The sequence below is a fragment of the Centruroides sculpturatus genome, unplaced genomic scaffold (assembly GCF_000671375.1).
Source record: "Centruroides sculpturatus isolate CEXI.00-Female unplaced genomic scaffold, Cexi_2.0 scaffold742, whole genome shotgun sequence".
Taxonomy (NCBI): domain Eukaryota; kingdom Metazoa; phylum Arthropoda; class Arachnida; order Scorpiones; family Buthidae; genus Centruroides; species Centruroides sculpturatus.
Genome location: NW_019385044.1, coordinates 184,724 through 199,751, shown reverse-complemented (window position 1 = coordinate 199,751; position 15,028 = coordinate 184,724). Strand labels below are relative to the sequence as shown.

The window sequence follows — 15,028 nt, the reverse complement described above, 5'->3', positions numbered from 1 at the left end:
ATGTCTAACTAGCCTTTTTACTTAGTTTTATAAAATTTACACTTAAACATTACTGTTACTATTTTAAATATGCTGATGAAACTTCATTTTTCATAGGAAACTGTTTGGACATCATTTTCGGTAAAAAAGCTTATTGAAATTTGGCAAGAAATGGACACGCTATTTGAGAAGCCAAATTGCAAAAAAGTGAAACTATGGGGAGATGCCAGTTTAAAATTGAAAAAAGAAGGTATCAATGTAGGAGCAGTGGAATGTGATCGGAAGTGGCAAAATTTAATATTAACTTATAGGAGGAGGAAAGACCAGATGAGAAAATCCGGAAGTGGTCGACTTCCTTTTTGGGAATTCCATGAAGATTTCAACCATTTCTTTGGTTTAAAAGCCAACATTAGTCCTCCTCCTGAAACACTGTTAGCTTCAAATTTTGAAAGAGCAGCACCACCACCACCACCACAAAAGAAAAAAAATCATCATCTGGGCCTCGATAGTGGTTTTTAAATTATATGAAAAAACAGGAAGAATCAGAGNAATACATAATTATATATACTACATTAAATTTTTTAGTTATATTATAATCAACAATATAAGAAAGAGTTCAATTTTACGAGCTCTATGATTGCTTTTCTTTTCCCCTAGACTTATTACACCATCAATTAGAAACAGGACAATCTTTAGAAAATCACGTTTTTATTTCCTAGAGTATGCATTTTGGACTTTGAATCCCTTTTCAATTCTTTGTGATGTAACTGTTTAGGAAATAATGATGATAATATATGGGACCAGAGAAACGCAACTTAGGTACAGTTATAGCTGCACTGTACCTAAATTTTATATAGGCGAAACTGGCAGAGATTTGAAGGTTTGGTTTAAAGAACACATATCCGCGATTAAATATAATAATAGCAGTTTAACCGTTGCAGTTCATTGTAACAGTGAAGGTTGCCAAATTATTAGGGACACTGTTAAAATTGTTAAAAAAGAATCCAATACACAAAAAAAGGAGATGGTATGAACATTTAGAACATGGGTGTCCAACCCGCGGCCCGCATGCGGCCCAAGGCAAGTTCCAATGCGGCCCAATAAACGTGTAAACAAAACCGACAAATTGTTTTATTTTTTGTTTATTTATTTATTTCAATGGCATAAACTCAAAAAAAAAAGGTTTCACAAAGCTGTAAACTTTTATACATGTTTTATTTTTGAGTGAAAAGGAAATACTTTCAAATACTCGACAAAGGAATACTAAATAAAGCTGAAGTTGTGACTCAAAGGATTATAGACCCAAATTTCAGAAAAGGAGAGAAAGGCCAAAAGATAAAAAGTAGTGAGAAAGGTTAAATAGGCCTTCTGTTATGCAAATATTGACCCTCAATTTTCCAACTTTCCTCATTACTTTTTATCTTTTGTTCTTTCTCTCCTTTTCTCAATTTGGATCTATAATCCTTTGAGTTCCAACTCTAGCATTATTTAGTATTCTTTCCAGTGTTGCAAGATTTCGCTACTTTGTGCCAAATTTGGCTACCCCTTTTTTTAGTTTGACATAAAAATTATCATTTTGCGCATTGGCTACTTTCTGAGCTACATATTATTTATAATATTAGTCGAATAAAAATGCACTTTAAAATGATGTTTTGTTGTTTTTTATTAATTAGAGACCCAAATAAAACAAATATTTGTGTTTTTCAAGTAAATTTTTGTTTGTCTCCTTTATAATAGATGAATTTATTTATTTCTAAGTAAAAATTGGAAGTCTGTAGAAGTAATTTTTTAAAATATCCTTTTTCGTGATAAAGTTTTAATACTTATTACTATAATCTAGTCATGTTAATCCTTAAATATACTTGTATATTTAAGGATTGGGTCACAAATATATTATATATGCTTGTGGCCCAAAACTCCATGACTTCTTCCAATGTGGCCCAGAGGAACAAAAAAGTTGGACACCCCTGATTTAGAAATACTAAAAAACAAAGACAGAATAATGAATAATAATACTGGTAAAAAATTATATGAAACATGGTATCCATATTTGACCAAGAGGGGGAGAGTGTTTAAATAAAAAGATAAATGGCAGCAAATTTCTTGTTATTTCTTGAATTGTCTCATCGTGCTACAATTTTACTGTAAATAAGTTTATAATCTTATTGTTTTAATGGTGCACTTGTTTTTTACTTCATCATTCTATTTTATTGTTTTAATGGTAAAACAGTTTTAAATGTTATGGTTTTAACAGTGTACCTTATTATGTATATTGTTTGCCTCTCACTGCTATTATTGCTTTATGTATCATACCATCATATCTACTGTAAGTTCACAATTTTTACACTTTGTTATATATATTGTTCTTGTAAATCATTAACATTCTAACTATTGTTATAGCAAACACCTGTAGATTAATAATTATCATCTGTATTTTATCAATCATCATCATTTCTGTGCTTCTCATAACCATGTAAGTTAAAAATTTTTACAAATTTTGTAACAGTGCAAAAATTTTATGTTAACTTGTATGCATTATTTTCTAAACAGTTACATCAAAAGGAGTTGAAAAGGAACTCAAAGTCCGAAATGCATACTCTAGGAAATAAAAACATGATTTTCTAAAGATTGTCCTGTTTCTAATTGATGATGTAATAAGTCTAGTGGAAAAAAAAAGTCATCATAGAGCTTGTAAAATTGAATACAAGACTAGACAAGAAGCATATTACAGAATTCATAAGAAAGAGTATTATCTTTTTGTTTTAACTTTCTATTACTTAAGACTCAAAAATTGAATTGGTTATTTTAATAATACAATTTGTTTCATCTTAAAATATATGAGATTATAATGTTAAAACAGAGTTAAATGTTAATATTAAACCAATTTTATTTGGATAAAATCTTTGTAAACAAAAATATTTATATGCTTACTGAATTAAGCAATGTACAGTACCTTTAACAGTGAGTGGTATTAGAGAAATGCTAACATTTTAAACCCAGTTAACAAGCTATCCTTAGATTTAAACAAGTGGAAGTCTTTCCACATCTGAGGAAGGCTACAAGTATAAATATTTTGTTTAACTTTAGATTTTGATGTATAAGAATAAGCATGTCTTGCTAATACAATGGGTTAGAGTAATGAAATAGTGAATATCATTTTAAAGTGAAATACAGTCTTTTATCATTTGCCATTGCATATAAAAACCTAAAACATATGTATACTATAATTTATTAAGTATTCAATACTGCTAGGTCTAAAAAACAATGGAAAAATAAAAGTAATTGGGTATTTTCTAGAAAAATTAAACACTTCTGTGGTATTTAAAACTAAAACTGTGCAAAAATGGTTTAACTGATCTAAATCTAAAATAAAAAAATCGACATTGAGATTAATGTAAATTGACAATAACTGGAAACTCAATTTACATGTGTGAGGACCCAAACGGGGTCTGAAAGGAGGCAATTAACGACTGTTTGAAAGAGTCAAGTTTCGTAGCACGAAAGAGCGAACTTAAAGATCGGATTTAAACAATGAACCTTTTGTCTTGTTAAAAAGAGTTTAAACAATAGATAAAGTCGAGGAAAACGAGGTTGGAGAGGAGTCGTGTTCCGACGCGACGTTGACCTCTCCTGCATCCTTCGGTGGGGTTTCGAATTGTCACCATGTGACGACGAGAGACCAATGGAGAGACGACCACGGTGGAAAAATCAATAAAACCACGTTTTCGGGAATTTTACAGGGTCTTGGGTTTTGGTGCTTAGTGCTCACCTGCTGGAACTCGGTGCTCATGACAGAGATACACCATAGGCTCTTTCGACACCCTAGAAGCTGGTTTCGCCAACCCGTCACATCCAGAATCGCCGAGGTTCGACGTGTCAACCGAGAACATCACTACAAGTGCTGGTGCGTGCCCCGGGGCCATCGTTCTCTGCGTCCAGCATGCCGAAAAAACCCAAGGACCGATCGAACATTCGAACTTTTCCGTTTGTTGGGAACGGTTACAGTAACCCATCGTTGGATAGGCTTTTGCCCGACTTATTGGATTATTGTAAGAACGATTTCTGCATATTATTAAACGGTTATATGGTAAACCTGTCTCGGTGAGTCATTCCGCGCCCACATGACAGCAATGACCGCTCGGCTGTCGAAAACACCTCATCCCTAATCGGCTGACCTCACACATGTAGCACATAACCAGCTTACAATTGGCAATCAGCCTATAGAGTTTACATGACCTCAAATATCTCAGCCCTTCAAAATTCTGGCTTTATCACAATATTGAATTTGCCAAATTGTACATATTTGCAAAAAAAACCATGTTCAATGGTCATTAGACTTCAGTCACGTTCTCACTTATTCAGAGCATCACTCAATAAATAAAAAAACCCTAAAAAACTCCCATAAGCACAAAGCAGAAACCAATAATAATAAACATAAATATAATTGAAGAGCACTATATTAGCAAAGTACTGTAAAGCAAGCTATGCCTGTATGTTAAATTGAGTTTATGCACATGAAATTCTACAATATAATCTATTTTGTTTTCTTTTTTTATTCTATATTCAAACCAGAACATGTCTGATAAATGCAGCCAAAACACTTGTTCATTTTTAATTTTAACATTTGCTGGAGTTCTGTTCAAACATAATTTAGTCAATTTCACTGTTTAAATACAATTTATAGTAAATATATATTAGCAATACTAGCTGGCTTAATTAATTACTTATCTAACCACCTAAATGGGCGTTTTTTGGACTAATAAACAAATTGTTATGTCCTTCTAATCCAACATTTTACTGACATTCAAGAATTACTCAGAAACAATTTTAATTTCCAGATATTTTATTTATATGCATTTCAGATCTAATATTTCTGCCAATCCTGCCTCAGTCTACAGAGAATAAAAAATTGTTTTGTAAATTCACAATTAAAACATTTTTAAGACAAATATAAACAAATAAATAACTTACAATATTTATGCAAATATTTTACAATAGATACCATCTATGAGAAAGACCACACCAAGTATTCGTAATCATCTAAAACCACTCTAAAATTCAATTAAACCAATCATCCCACATCGCGTAATGTCTTTTTATTCTTATGTATTCATGCGTCGTTCCATGCGTCATCAATTATCATCCTGCTGTTTAAATTCATTAAGTTGTTATTATTTTTAATTGCTATATGTTCTTTGAATGATTGAAGGGCAAAGAGGTAGGAGTAGGCCAAGAAAGAACTGGTTCAGCAACATCAGGAATTGGACATACTTAACGTATGAAGAGTGCTCAAGAGAAGCACAAGATAGATCATGGTGGCATGAAATGGTTGTCAACCTCCTGACAGGAGAAGACACATAAAGAAGAAGATATGTTNTGGTAATAATAAACCCAACAAAGTTTTAAATTCTAAAAATAAACATATTTCTAGATTAAAACAAGTAAATATGTGTATATTTACTTGTTTTAACTGTACATCTGACTTCGAGAGTTTTAATCTAGAAATATGTTTATTTTCAGAATTTACAACTTTGTTGAATATATCTTTCTCTCTAAATAGGATTTTAATGTTATTTTATTTTATTAATTTTACAATTATTATCATTACAGTGAATGAACCAAGGTGATTGGATATTTTTAGTCTGATTGATGCATCATGTTCTTTTATCCTTTTTTTCTAACATTCTTCGTGTTTCTCCAATATAATGAACACTATTTGCACATGTGCATGACAATTTATATATGACGCCAGATATTTCTAATTTATTTTGTTTATTAATTATGCATTCTTTAAATTTATTTTTTAAGTTAGCTGCTAATTCTATAGATATTTTTAAAATTATTTTTAATTTTTTGAAATTATTTTTAATATAAGGAAAAGACATATGTTTTACTTCTTTTTTATATTTGACTTTATATCTGTTGTCTCTGTATTCATTTGTCCATTTTTCTATTCTGTTTGGGTAGTTATTTAGTAAAAACATCTTCTTTAACTTTGCTTTTTCATTTATTCTATACTTTTTATATGTTGTACATGTGTAGATTTTTCTTCAATGCTGTAATGAAGTTGTTCGTTTTTATTTCAAGAGGGCAGTATGATTTGTTATTTATAGTCTTAGATGCAGTTCAATCTTTTTCATACTTTTTAAATGTAACTCCTGTATTGACCTTTATTTTCAAGTTCTATTTCAAATTGAATATTCTTATTTATATTATTTGCAAAGTTTTGTATTTTTAATTCAACTATTTTTTCTGAATTGAATATCATTAAGACATCATCTACAAACCTTACTATATGAATTATAGCTGGTAAAAAATCTATTTTTTGTCTATTCTGTTTATATAGATTTCTGCAAATTTTGGTCCTATGACTGAAACCATACTAATCCCATGTTTTTGGTGATAATATTTATCATCAATTTTAAAGTAATTACTGAAATATGTTACTTGAATTAATTTTTGGATCCACACGTCTATATCTAGTATTTGGAGGTTTTTTCTATCTTTTTCTATTTTATATTGGGATTCATCGAAATTATATCTGTGCTTACTAATTTAAATAAAGGTTTAAATTTTATTTTTAATATTCTATTAATTAATTTGTACGTTGATGTTATTCTATAGTCAGAGTATGGGAAGTCAAATAGTTTCTTTTTAAATAAATGTGCTAAGTTATATAAGCTATTCAAAAAGATTTTTAAAAAACATTCATAGAATTAGCAGCTAACTTAAAAAATAAATTTAAAAATGCATAATTAATAAACAAAATAAAAAGAAACAAAATAAATTGGAAATATCTGACATTATATATAAATTGTCATGCACATGTGCAAATAGTGTTCATTATATTCTTCTTAGCATTCTTAGCATAAAAGGAGATGAAAACCCAGGCTACTCATAGGTATTGCCTGGGTGTGAAAAGAGAAGAGGAAAAGAGGGAGTGAGGGGAAAGTAAGAGGAGGGTGGAAGATGTAAAAAGAAAAGGGAGATAGGATAGTTGGTGAAGGAGGGAGTCTCATGAGTGTTCTGCATTGGCATTTATGGAAATATATACAAAATAATATAAGATGAAATGAGATACAAAATAGATAACGTAGTAGTTAAGATAAAGTAAAAGTACAAAACTATAGAGCTAATTACATAGGATAGGTAAATGAAATACAATGATATATAATACAGTACAAAATTATTAGTTGGTGTAACAATTGCGACAAAGAATAAAATGTGATAATGTACATACAATTCGATACAAAGAATGAAATACGGAAATAATTATACAATATTATAAATGAAATAAAGTGTACAGAACTAGTGAACAAATTACATTATATGTATAATAATATAAGATAAAATAAAGTGTATAGAACTAATGAACAAATTACATTATATCTATAATAATATAAGATGAAATAAATTAATATACTGTAAAATAACTAACAAACAAAATCACGACATGTAAATAATATTTAGGAATAAATACAATTAAAAATAAATACAATTATAAATACAGAAAGGTTATATAAAATTATTAGGGGATAAAATACACAGAAACTATTGAACTAATTACATAAAAATACTTAAATAAGATACAAGTAAGTAATACAGAACAATAACTGTTAACAGAATAGTAATCGCGACAATGAAGTTATGTACATACAGTTCAATATAGAATTTAAAATAAAGTACAATATACAGAAACTATTATGATAAGAATAATTAGATAAAATAAAATCAAATTAAATACTATACAAAAACTAGTGACCAACAATACATTATGTTAAATATTAAATCTAGGAATACAGACAAGCAAATACATTGTAAAGAATTGTGCTCGACATACAAAATTTTGCTGGCATGTATTAACATAAATAAATATACCACATGCAAAAATGTAAATCCGTATATTACAATATCACAATCTGGATTGCATAGTAAAAGTNAAAAAAATATATATATATTTATTTCTACAGTAAAATTTGTCATTTTATTTAGTTATTTTTTAGAAGTTATTTATTTATATTGTGTATGAATTTCTACTGAGAAGTATTATAGATACGAGATAAAATTAGAATTTAAACAGACACCGTGTATAGCCTGTAGCGACTTTATTGCATTATTTTACAGAATTCAATTATTAGAAATAATATATATATCTAGGGATAGCTAAAATAAAGAAGGATATCTCTGGAGATATTATATTTGCTTGAAATGTTGACAACAAAGAGTGTCCAACATGGCTATAGGTGTTGTTTGCGGTGGTTTTGCTTTTATCTTTTCTCCCCATGGAGAACAGCTTCACTTATATTGGAAATAATCTTATTCTCAATACATGTATTTATTTACTATAGTTTCCTATGATTAATACCGTAAAAAATAATTTTAAAAATATCTATATTTATAGCAGCTAACTTAAAAAATAAATTTAAAGAATGCATAATTAATAAACAAAATAAATTGGAAATATCTGGCATTGGAGAAACATGAAGAATGTTAGAAAAAAGGATAAAAGAACATGATGCATCAATCAGACTAAAAATACTCAATCACCTTGGTTCATTCACTGTAATGATAATAATTATAAAATTAATAAAAAATAACATTAAAATCCTATTTAGAAAGAAAGATATATATTTAAGAAGATTTAAAGAACATATAACAATTAAAAATAATAACAACTTAATGAATTTAAACAGCGGGATGATAATTGATGACGCGTGGATATATAAGAATAAAAAGACGTTACGTGATGCGGGATGATTGGTTTAATGGAACTTTAGAGTGGTATTAGATTATTACGAATACTTGGTGTGGTCTTTGTCATAGATGGTACCTATTGTAAAATATTTGCATAAATATTGTAAATTATTTATTTGTTTATATTTGTCTTAAAAATGTTTTAATTGTGAATTTACAAAACAATTTTTTATTCTCTGTAGACTGAGGCAGGATTGGCGGAAATATTAGATCTTAAATGCACATAAATAAAATATCTGGAAATTAAAATTGTTTCAGAGTAATTGTTGAACGTCAGTAAAAAGTTAGATTAGAAGGACATAACAATTTGTTTATTAGTCCAAAAACTCCCTTTTAGGTGGTTAGATAAGTAAATATATATTATTATTGTTTTCTTGGAAAAGTAAACACTACAAAGAAGAGTAGAAGAGAATAACCTTTTAGTGGAGAATAGTCTGAGATAAACGAGATCTGATAATACTCAGGATGTATACTGTTCTAAATAGAGAATGATGAACAACTGAATAATAAAGAAGAATATTGAACTATGAAGACTGTCTTCTGTTATATAGTAGAAAGCTCTTCTTTTATATAGTAATAGAGATTACTTAGAGATTGCTTTTCAACATTTGACTTAGAAGTTAACATCACATCAACATTATTATTATTATTATTATTATTATTTTAAAAATTAAAAATTACCTGTTGCTTGCTCAATATGTTTTTCTGCCAATTACTACACCTAATTTCTCTACTCTTGTTCAATTTTTCTCCTAAAACAGCTTCTGAAATTGCAGAAAGACCCTTTCCTTTACTGAAATAATATTAAATTTATTTCATTGTTATTTAGAGAAAATTTATTAATTTGATTAATTTAAAATCTGATTATTTTACCAAAAGTAAACTCACATATGTTGAGCTTCAGGAATGAGTTCTATCATGTATCTCAAATCTAAACAACCTTTAATTAATATACCATAATCATTGAGTAACTTTGAATAATCTCCATCTATATCAATGCCTACTTTCAAAATACTGAACAATAAATTAACAATTGTGTAAATAAGATTTTGTTGTTAAAATGAACAATTATAATTAATTTTCATATTTACCGATGATTTGCTAAAAGTCTTAATAGTCTAAAAGGAGGAGCACTTTTAAATTTACACAAACGAAACAACACACAAATGTCACGTGCTGTGGCAATCTGCATTAGTGCAATGGGTTGTCGGTTGCCTTTTCGATAAGTCCATTCGCAGTCAAAACCAACCACCTGTAAAAGTTAAACAAATGCTGTCATAGCCAGCTGTCACTTCTATTTCTGCAGGGTATACATATATAAATAAAAACATTCAAACCCAATAGTCATATATTAAAGCCAAACAATTGCCAGATTATAGTGGGAATTATAGGCACTGCATTGAGTGAACTCCTCCAGATAGTGCTGTAAGTAACCGAGTATGGTTATATCTAAATTAATAAATTCTGGAAGCAATGATTGGATGAAGGACTGGGTAGCATAACTGGCAACACAACCACACAGTAAGTGGGAGCTGCAGGTTTGAATCCCTCTTCAGGTTAATTCTTTTCTTCCAGAACCTTATAAATACAGTAGATTCTTGCTAATCTGGCCCTTGATAATCGGATATATCTTTCTCTTATTCATGTTTATTATTTTTTAAAATTCATATATAAGGAGCACTGGAAAGTAATATTGTTTTTGTGCATATCAACATTTATTTAATGCTAATCAGTTGATTGTGTATGCTGAATGTACAAGATATTTCTGCAAGTTGAAAGTGACTTCTTTTCTTTTGTTTTATAAATCAGTTTCATTTTTTTAACATCTCTGTTTGAACTGTCAAGCCAAAAACCAGAAGAGTTGCTATTTGACATTGCAAGTTATTTGAGTTTCAGAAAGGTAGTGATGTAGCAAAAGCTATAAAAACATTTGTGATGTTTATCCAGTCACATTAGATATCCGTAAATGCCAAAGATGGTTTGCTAGGTTCAGGTTGGGTAATTTTGATCTTTGTGATTCGCCTTGTTCAGGAAGACCAGTGTCTTTTGATGATAATGTTTTATGGGCAAAAGTGGTAGTGAATCCTTGTCAAATGATTGAAGAGTTATCAGATAAACTTAACACACCTTGGTTGACATCAAGAACATTTGAAGCAGATTAGTAAAGTTAACAGAGAAGAGTTCCACATACACTATCAAAAGAAAATGAAGCTAATCTTTCAATCACCTGTAATTTGTTGTTGCAACAACATAACACAGAAGCATTTCTTGATCACATGGTGACTGGAGATGAGATATGGATCATTTATGACAATCCCAAACATAAAAGACAATGGCTCTATCCCAATCAAACCCCATTAGCTACCCCAAAGTCAGGCTTATACCCCAGAAAGGTACTGTTGTCTGTTTGGCGGAATACCCAGAGAATAATCTATTTTGAGGTGCTAGAACCAGGTCAAACCATTGCAGGGCTTTATTGCCAACAATTAGATCAAGTAAACCAAGCTTTGATTGAAAAGTATCTAGCCCTTGTTAACAGAAAAAGTGTCATTCTACAGCATGACAATGCAAGACCACACACTGCAAGACTCTGGATAAAATCAAAGAATTGGGATGGAGATGTTACCTCACCCACCTTATTTGCCTGATATCGCACCCTCAGGTTACTATTTATTCAGGTCTTTGCAACATTTCTTGAGTGGTAAAAAATTTTGAAATGTGGAAGAAGTCAAAAATGGAATTTCCAAGTTTTTTGATCAAAAACCATCTTTGTTCTACAGATCTGGAATTGAAAATTTGCCCACAAGGTGGCAAAAGATCATTGATAATGAGGGTAATTACATCATTGACACAAATTAAAAATATATTATAAAATTATTTGTTTTAATTTTACGAAAAAATGACATTACTTTTCAGTCCCCCTTATAGTAAAGTTGCAACGTTCAATAAAGAGTCAAACTTGCAATTATTGTATCCCTGTGCATAATTTCACAATAACAAAATACAACTCCAAAAAGAATCAGTATGGAAGAGCAACAGGCAATCTGGTTCATTGCCTTTAGTCCTATATACTCATGAGTCAGCAATCTAGCTTGCTTCTGTGCAAGGAATAGCTGGATTAGCAAGAGTCTACTGCATAACTTACGGTGGTCAGACATGTGATTAGTGTGGCACAATCCTATTGTTGTTGGAAGGAGTTAGTTAAAAAGTTTCAATTATTCATTTTGCCGTTTTGGCCTGAAAAACTGGATATATTATAATTAAAATATGATCATTCAATAATACAAAATAAATGTTTTCATGAGGATGAGATCATCATCACTTTTTAGAACAATCAGTACAAAGCTTACATTAGAATGTACTGTACTAGAACAATAGGTATCAGTTGAAACAAGAAAGATGGTAACAATCAGTGTGTCTAACAGCATTATGGAATTCAAAATGCCAAATTTCATAAAACTCATCAGTATTTATCATATTAATGTTATCATTTGGATATTATTATTGGTATAGGCAAGTCCCAGAATGACTGCAGTATGTAAATTTTACTGTATTAATTTTAAATTCATAAAACAAAAACAAAGAATTTAAAACAAGCAGTTATTTACAGTGAGATCATCACAATGCCAGGCTGCAATTTTTTATCATATTTTCCATTTATTTAATTTAAAATATATGCTCTCCACCTCAAATTAGTATTGTAGTGTGTTTCCCTGTATGCCATACTTTTCCTTTAACAATAGAGTTATACCGATTATCAATCTAACATCTTTCAGGAAAAAATTTTTGAATTACAATAACATGACTTCCAGTTTACATCAGAAGTTTATACATAGTTAATTGAGGCCTCCTGCCCCAATGTTTCTATATCTGGTCTCAGATTTCATCTATCTAACTCCATTCTCAAGATTAAGGAAAGACAGATGGACGGACGGACAGATAAATTTACAGGTCTACAATTTTTTCAAATTGCAGACCAATTAATATAATAGAATTCTCATAATGTAATCACTATGGGACTTGTCTGTACTAATAACAATAACCAAATGATAACATTATATCATATAAATTAGTGAAAATTCTGGTTTTATTGACTAACACTAAAGAATCTTTAGAACAATTATGAAATGTGTAACTTCAATATTTATTAATCATAATTATTATTAATTCATCCAGTATTGTTTGCCTATTTTTTTTTTTTGCAATACAGTACTGCCAATAACATGTATTGTATAATTAAAGAAAGTAATGTCAACTATTTAGACTATCATACTGTGAGCAAACAATGATTAAAATAATTAAAATTTAGTGAGATTGAAAAGAATTGCATGCTACCAATTATATGTTAAGGCTCATAAAAAAAGAAATCTTAAAAATGAATATTTGGGAAGATGATGATAATTATAACCAGAAATGTGGAGTTGGAATTAGAAATAAATTTGTTGCTACATGTGTAGGAGTCAGTAAAAATGGACTGACTCCTATTTTTTTGAGCTATTTAATTTATCTTAAGTTCCTAATAACAGCATTAACTCCTATCTTTCATTATAGGAGTCTCCTGTAATGCAAGATCTTATTTTATGATGATTTTGCTACTTCATGATCTTCTTTGGATATCACTAACTACTGTTGATTTTCTTTGCAGAAATTTAGATTCAAATGCATTCTATGTTAGCTAATTCTAAATTTTTATTGTCAAAAGAACCATACAAAATGGCTAAGATTTTGGTTAAATCTAGTGTTTTTGAATACTTCGATATAACCACAGATGGAAAACATTTTGTGTATCAATGTGTGGTCAAAGATGAAGATAATGGTAATGATAATAAAAACTCTATGAAAAAAAATAAGTATTTTCAGTTTCCATAGGAATGCTGAATGATTAACTTAAAAAATGCTTAAGAAGTAGCCTGACGATTCTCTTGGTACTGATGAAATTGCCATTCTCGATTAATATAATCAAAGTATACATTAAATTATCTAAAAGCAGGAGTCAAAGTTTGACCTTCTGAAATTCTGAGTCATATTTGGAGTTGGAGTCAGACCATCTAAAATTCTATGAACTGGCATTGGAATTGGAGGTTTGGTCTACCCAACTCCAAAGCCCTGTCAAATTTTGAATATAATAAGTGAATTTTAAAAAGTTATTTTAACACATGTTTTGGAACTTGCTATTTTCTGATAACTTTAATAACTAATAATATAATAATATATAATAATAAGTAGATTTTACTGTAGTAATAAACGTATTTCTTTGAAGTGCCTTTATCATTTTTATAGCTAATCATTAGTGAATTTAGCTATAATATATGATTCATACTTAAATATCATTATAAACAAACCTCCTGAGTATGACTCACCATAAAACAAATTGTACACATTAACTCATCTGTATTATGTAAAAATTATATTTTATGTAAATATAAACTTACAATAATATACCATTTATTATTTATAAAATAATTATATATAAAATTCATGTAATCTAAGGTAATCTAAGATATAAGTAGCAAGATTTTAAGATAAATAATAATATAATTTCAATATTCAATGTGATAAATTTATTTAAAAATTAGTTTTATAAATATTTCCTGTAAAATATATATAAACTAGCTGTAAATTGCCCTATCAAGACTATATTTCTGAGAATTAACTTTATGTAAAAATTCATTAGAATAAAATTTTAAAAATATAATCACTTTTTGTGTAATGCATGCTGAAGTAAATTCATCTTCAATCTTTTCCCAATCTTCTAAGCAACTACAGATATAAATTTTATGATGCAAACCCTTTTTCCTTCTAAAAAATTTATATAGCAAGACAACACCTGTAATTAAATTTGTTATTAAGTCGTATACATTTTTATATTTTCTAAGCCATAATTATACTTTAATAACACAAAACAGGCATTATGTTAAGTGAGTATTGAGTCGCTAGCAAGAAATGCAAATGTGTTAGAAGTAAATTTTCATGAAAATAGACTCAAAATTACTTTTATAAAACAAAAAAATATGGAAAAGTTTATTAATTTTAACGATAATAAATCAAACCTATAACAGCTGTAGCTGTACTAAGAGAAAAGGCGAGTTTCTTCCAAGAAAACATAAACACGTGCTTTTCTAACCACGTTTTCAAACAAACAAACACCCCCTCGCGGATAAAAACNTTTCCTATTTGTTTTTGGCTACATTAAAGCATTTTTTGAAAATATACAGTAAGGTTCCATATTACCACCCGATTTTCTCTAAGTTTACTTTCTGCCTCTTTGTACAAAAGCCTTCAAAAACCATACTTA

The 15,028-nt window shown here is 29.2% G+C and overlaps 1 protein-coding gene across 1 annotated transcript; it reads right to left on the bottom strand.

The window, feature by feature from the left end:
* Positions 1-8,752: 8,752 nt before the first annotated feature.
* Positions 8,753-14,884, bottom strand: LOC111633825 (exonuclease 3'-5' domain-containing protein 2-like). The gene is made up of 6 exons (XM_023378460.1): positions 14,784-14,884; positions 14,433-14,560; positions 9,825-9,985; positions 9,622-9,747; positions 9,415-9,526; positions 8,753-8,809 (listed from the first exon to the last, which is right to left on the bottom strand). The coding sequence occupies exons 1-6, from the start codon at positions 14,836-14,838 to the stop codon at positions 8,753-8,755; spliced, it is 639 nt and encodes a 212-aa protein (XP_023234228.1). The 5' UTR covers positions 14,839-14,884.
* Positions 14,885-15,028: the final 144 nt, after the last annotated feature.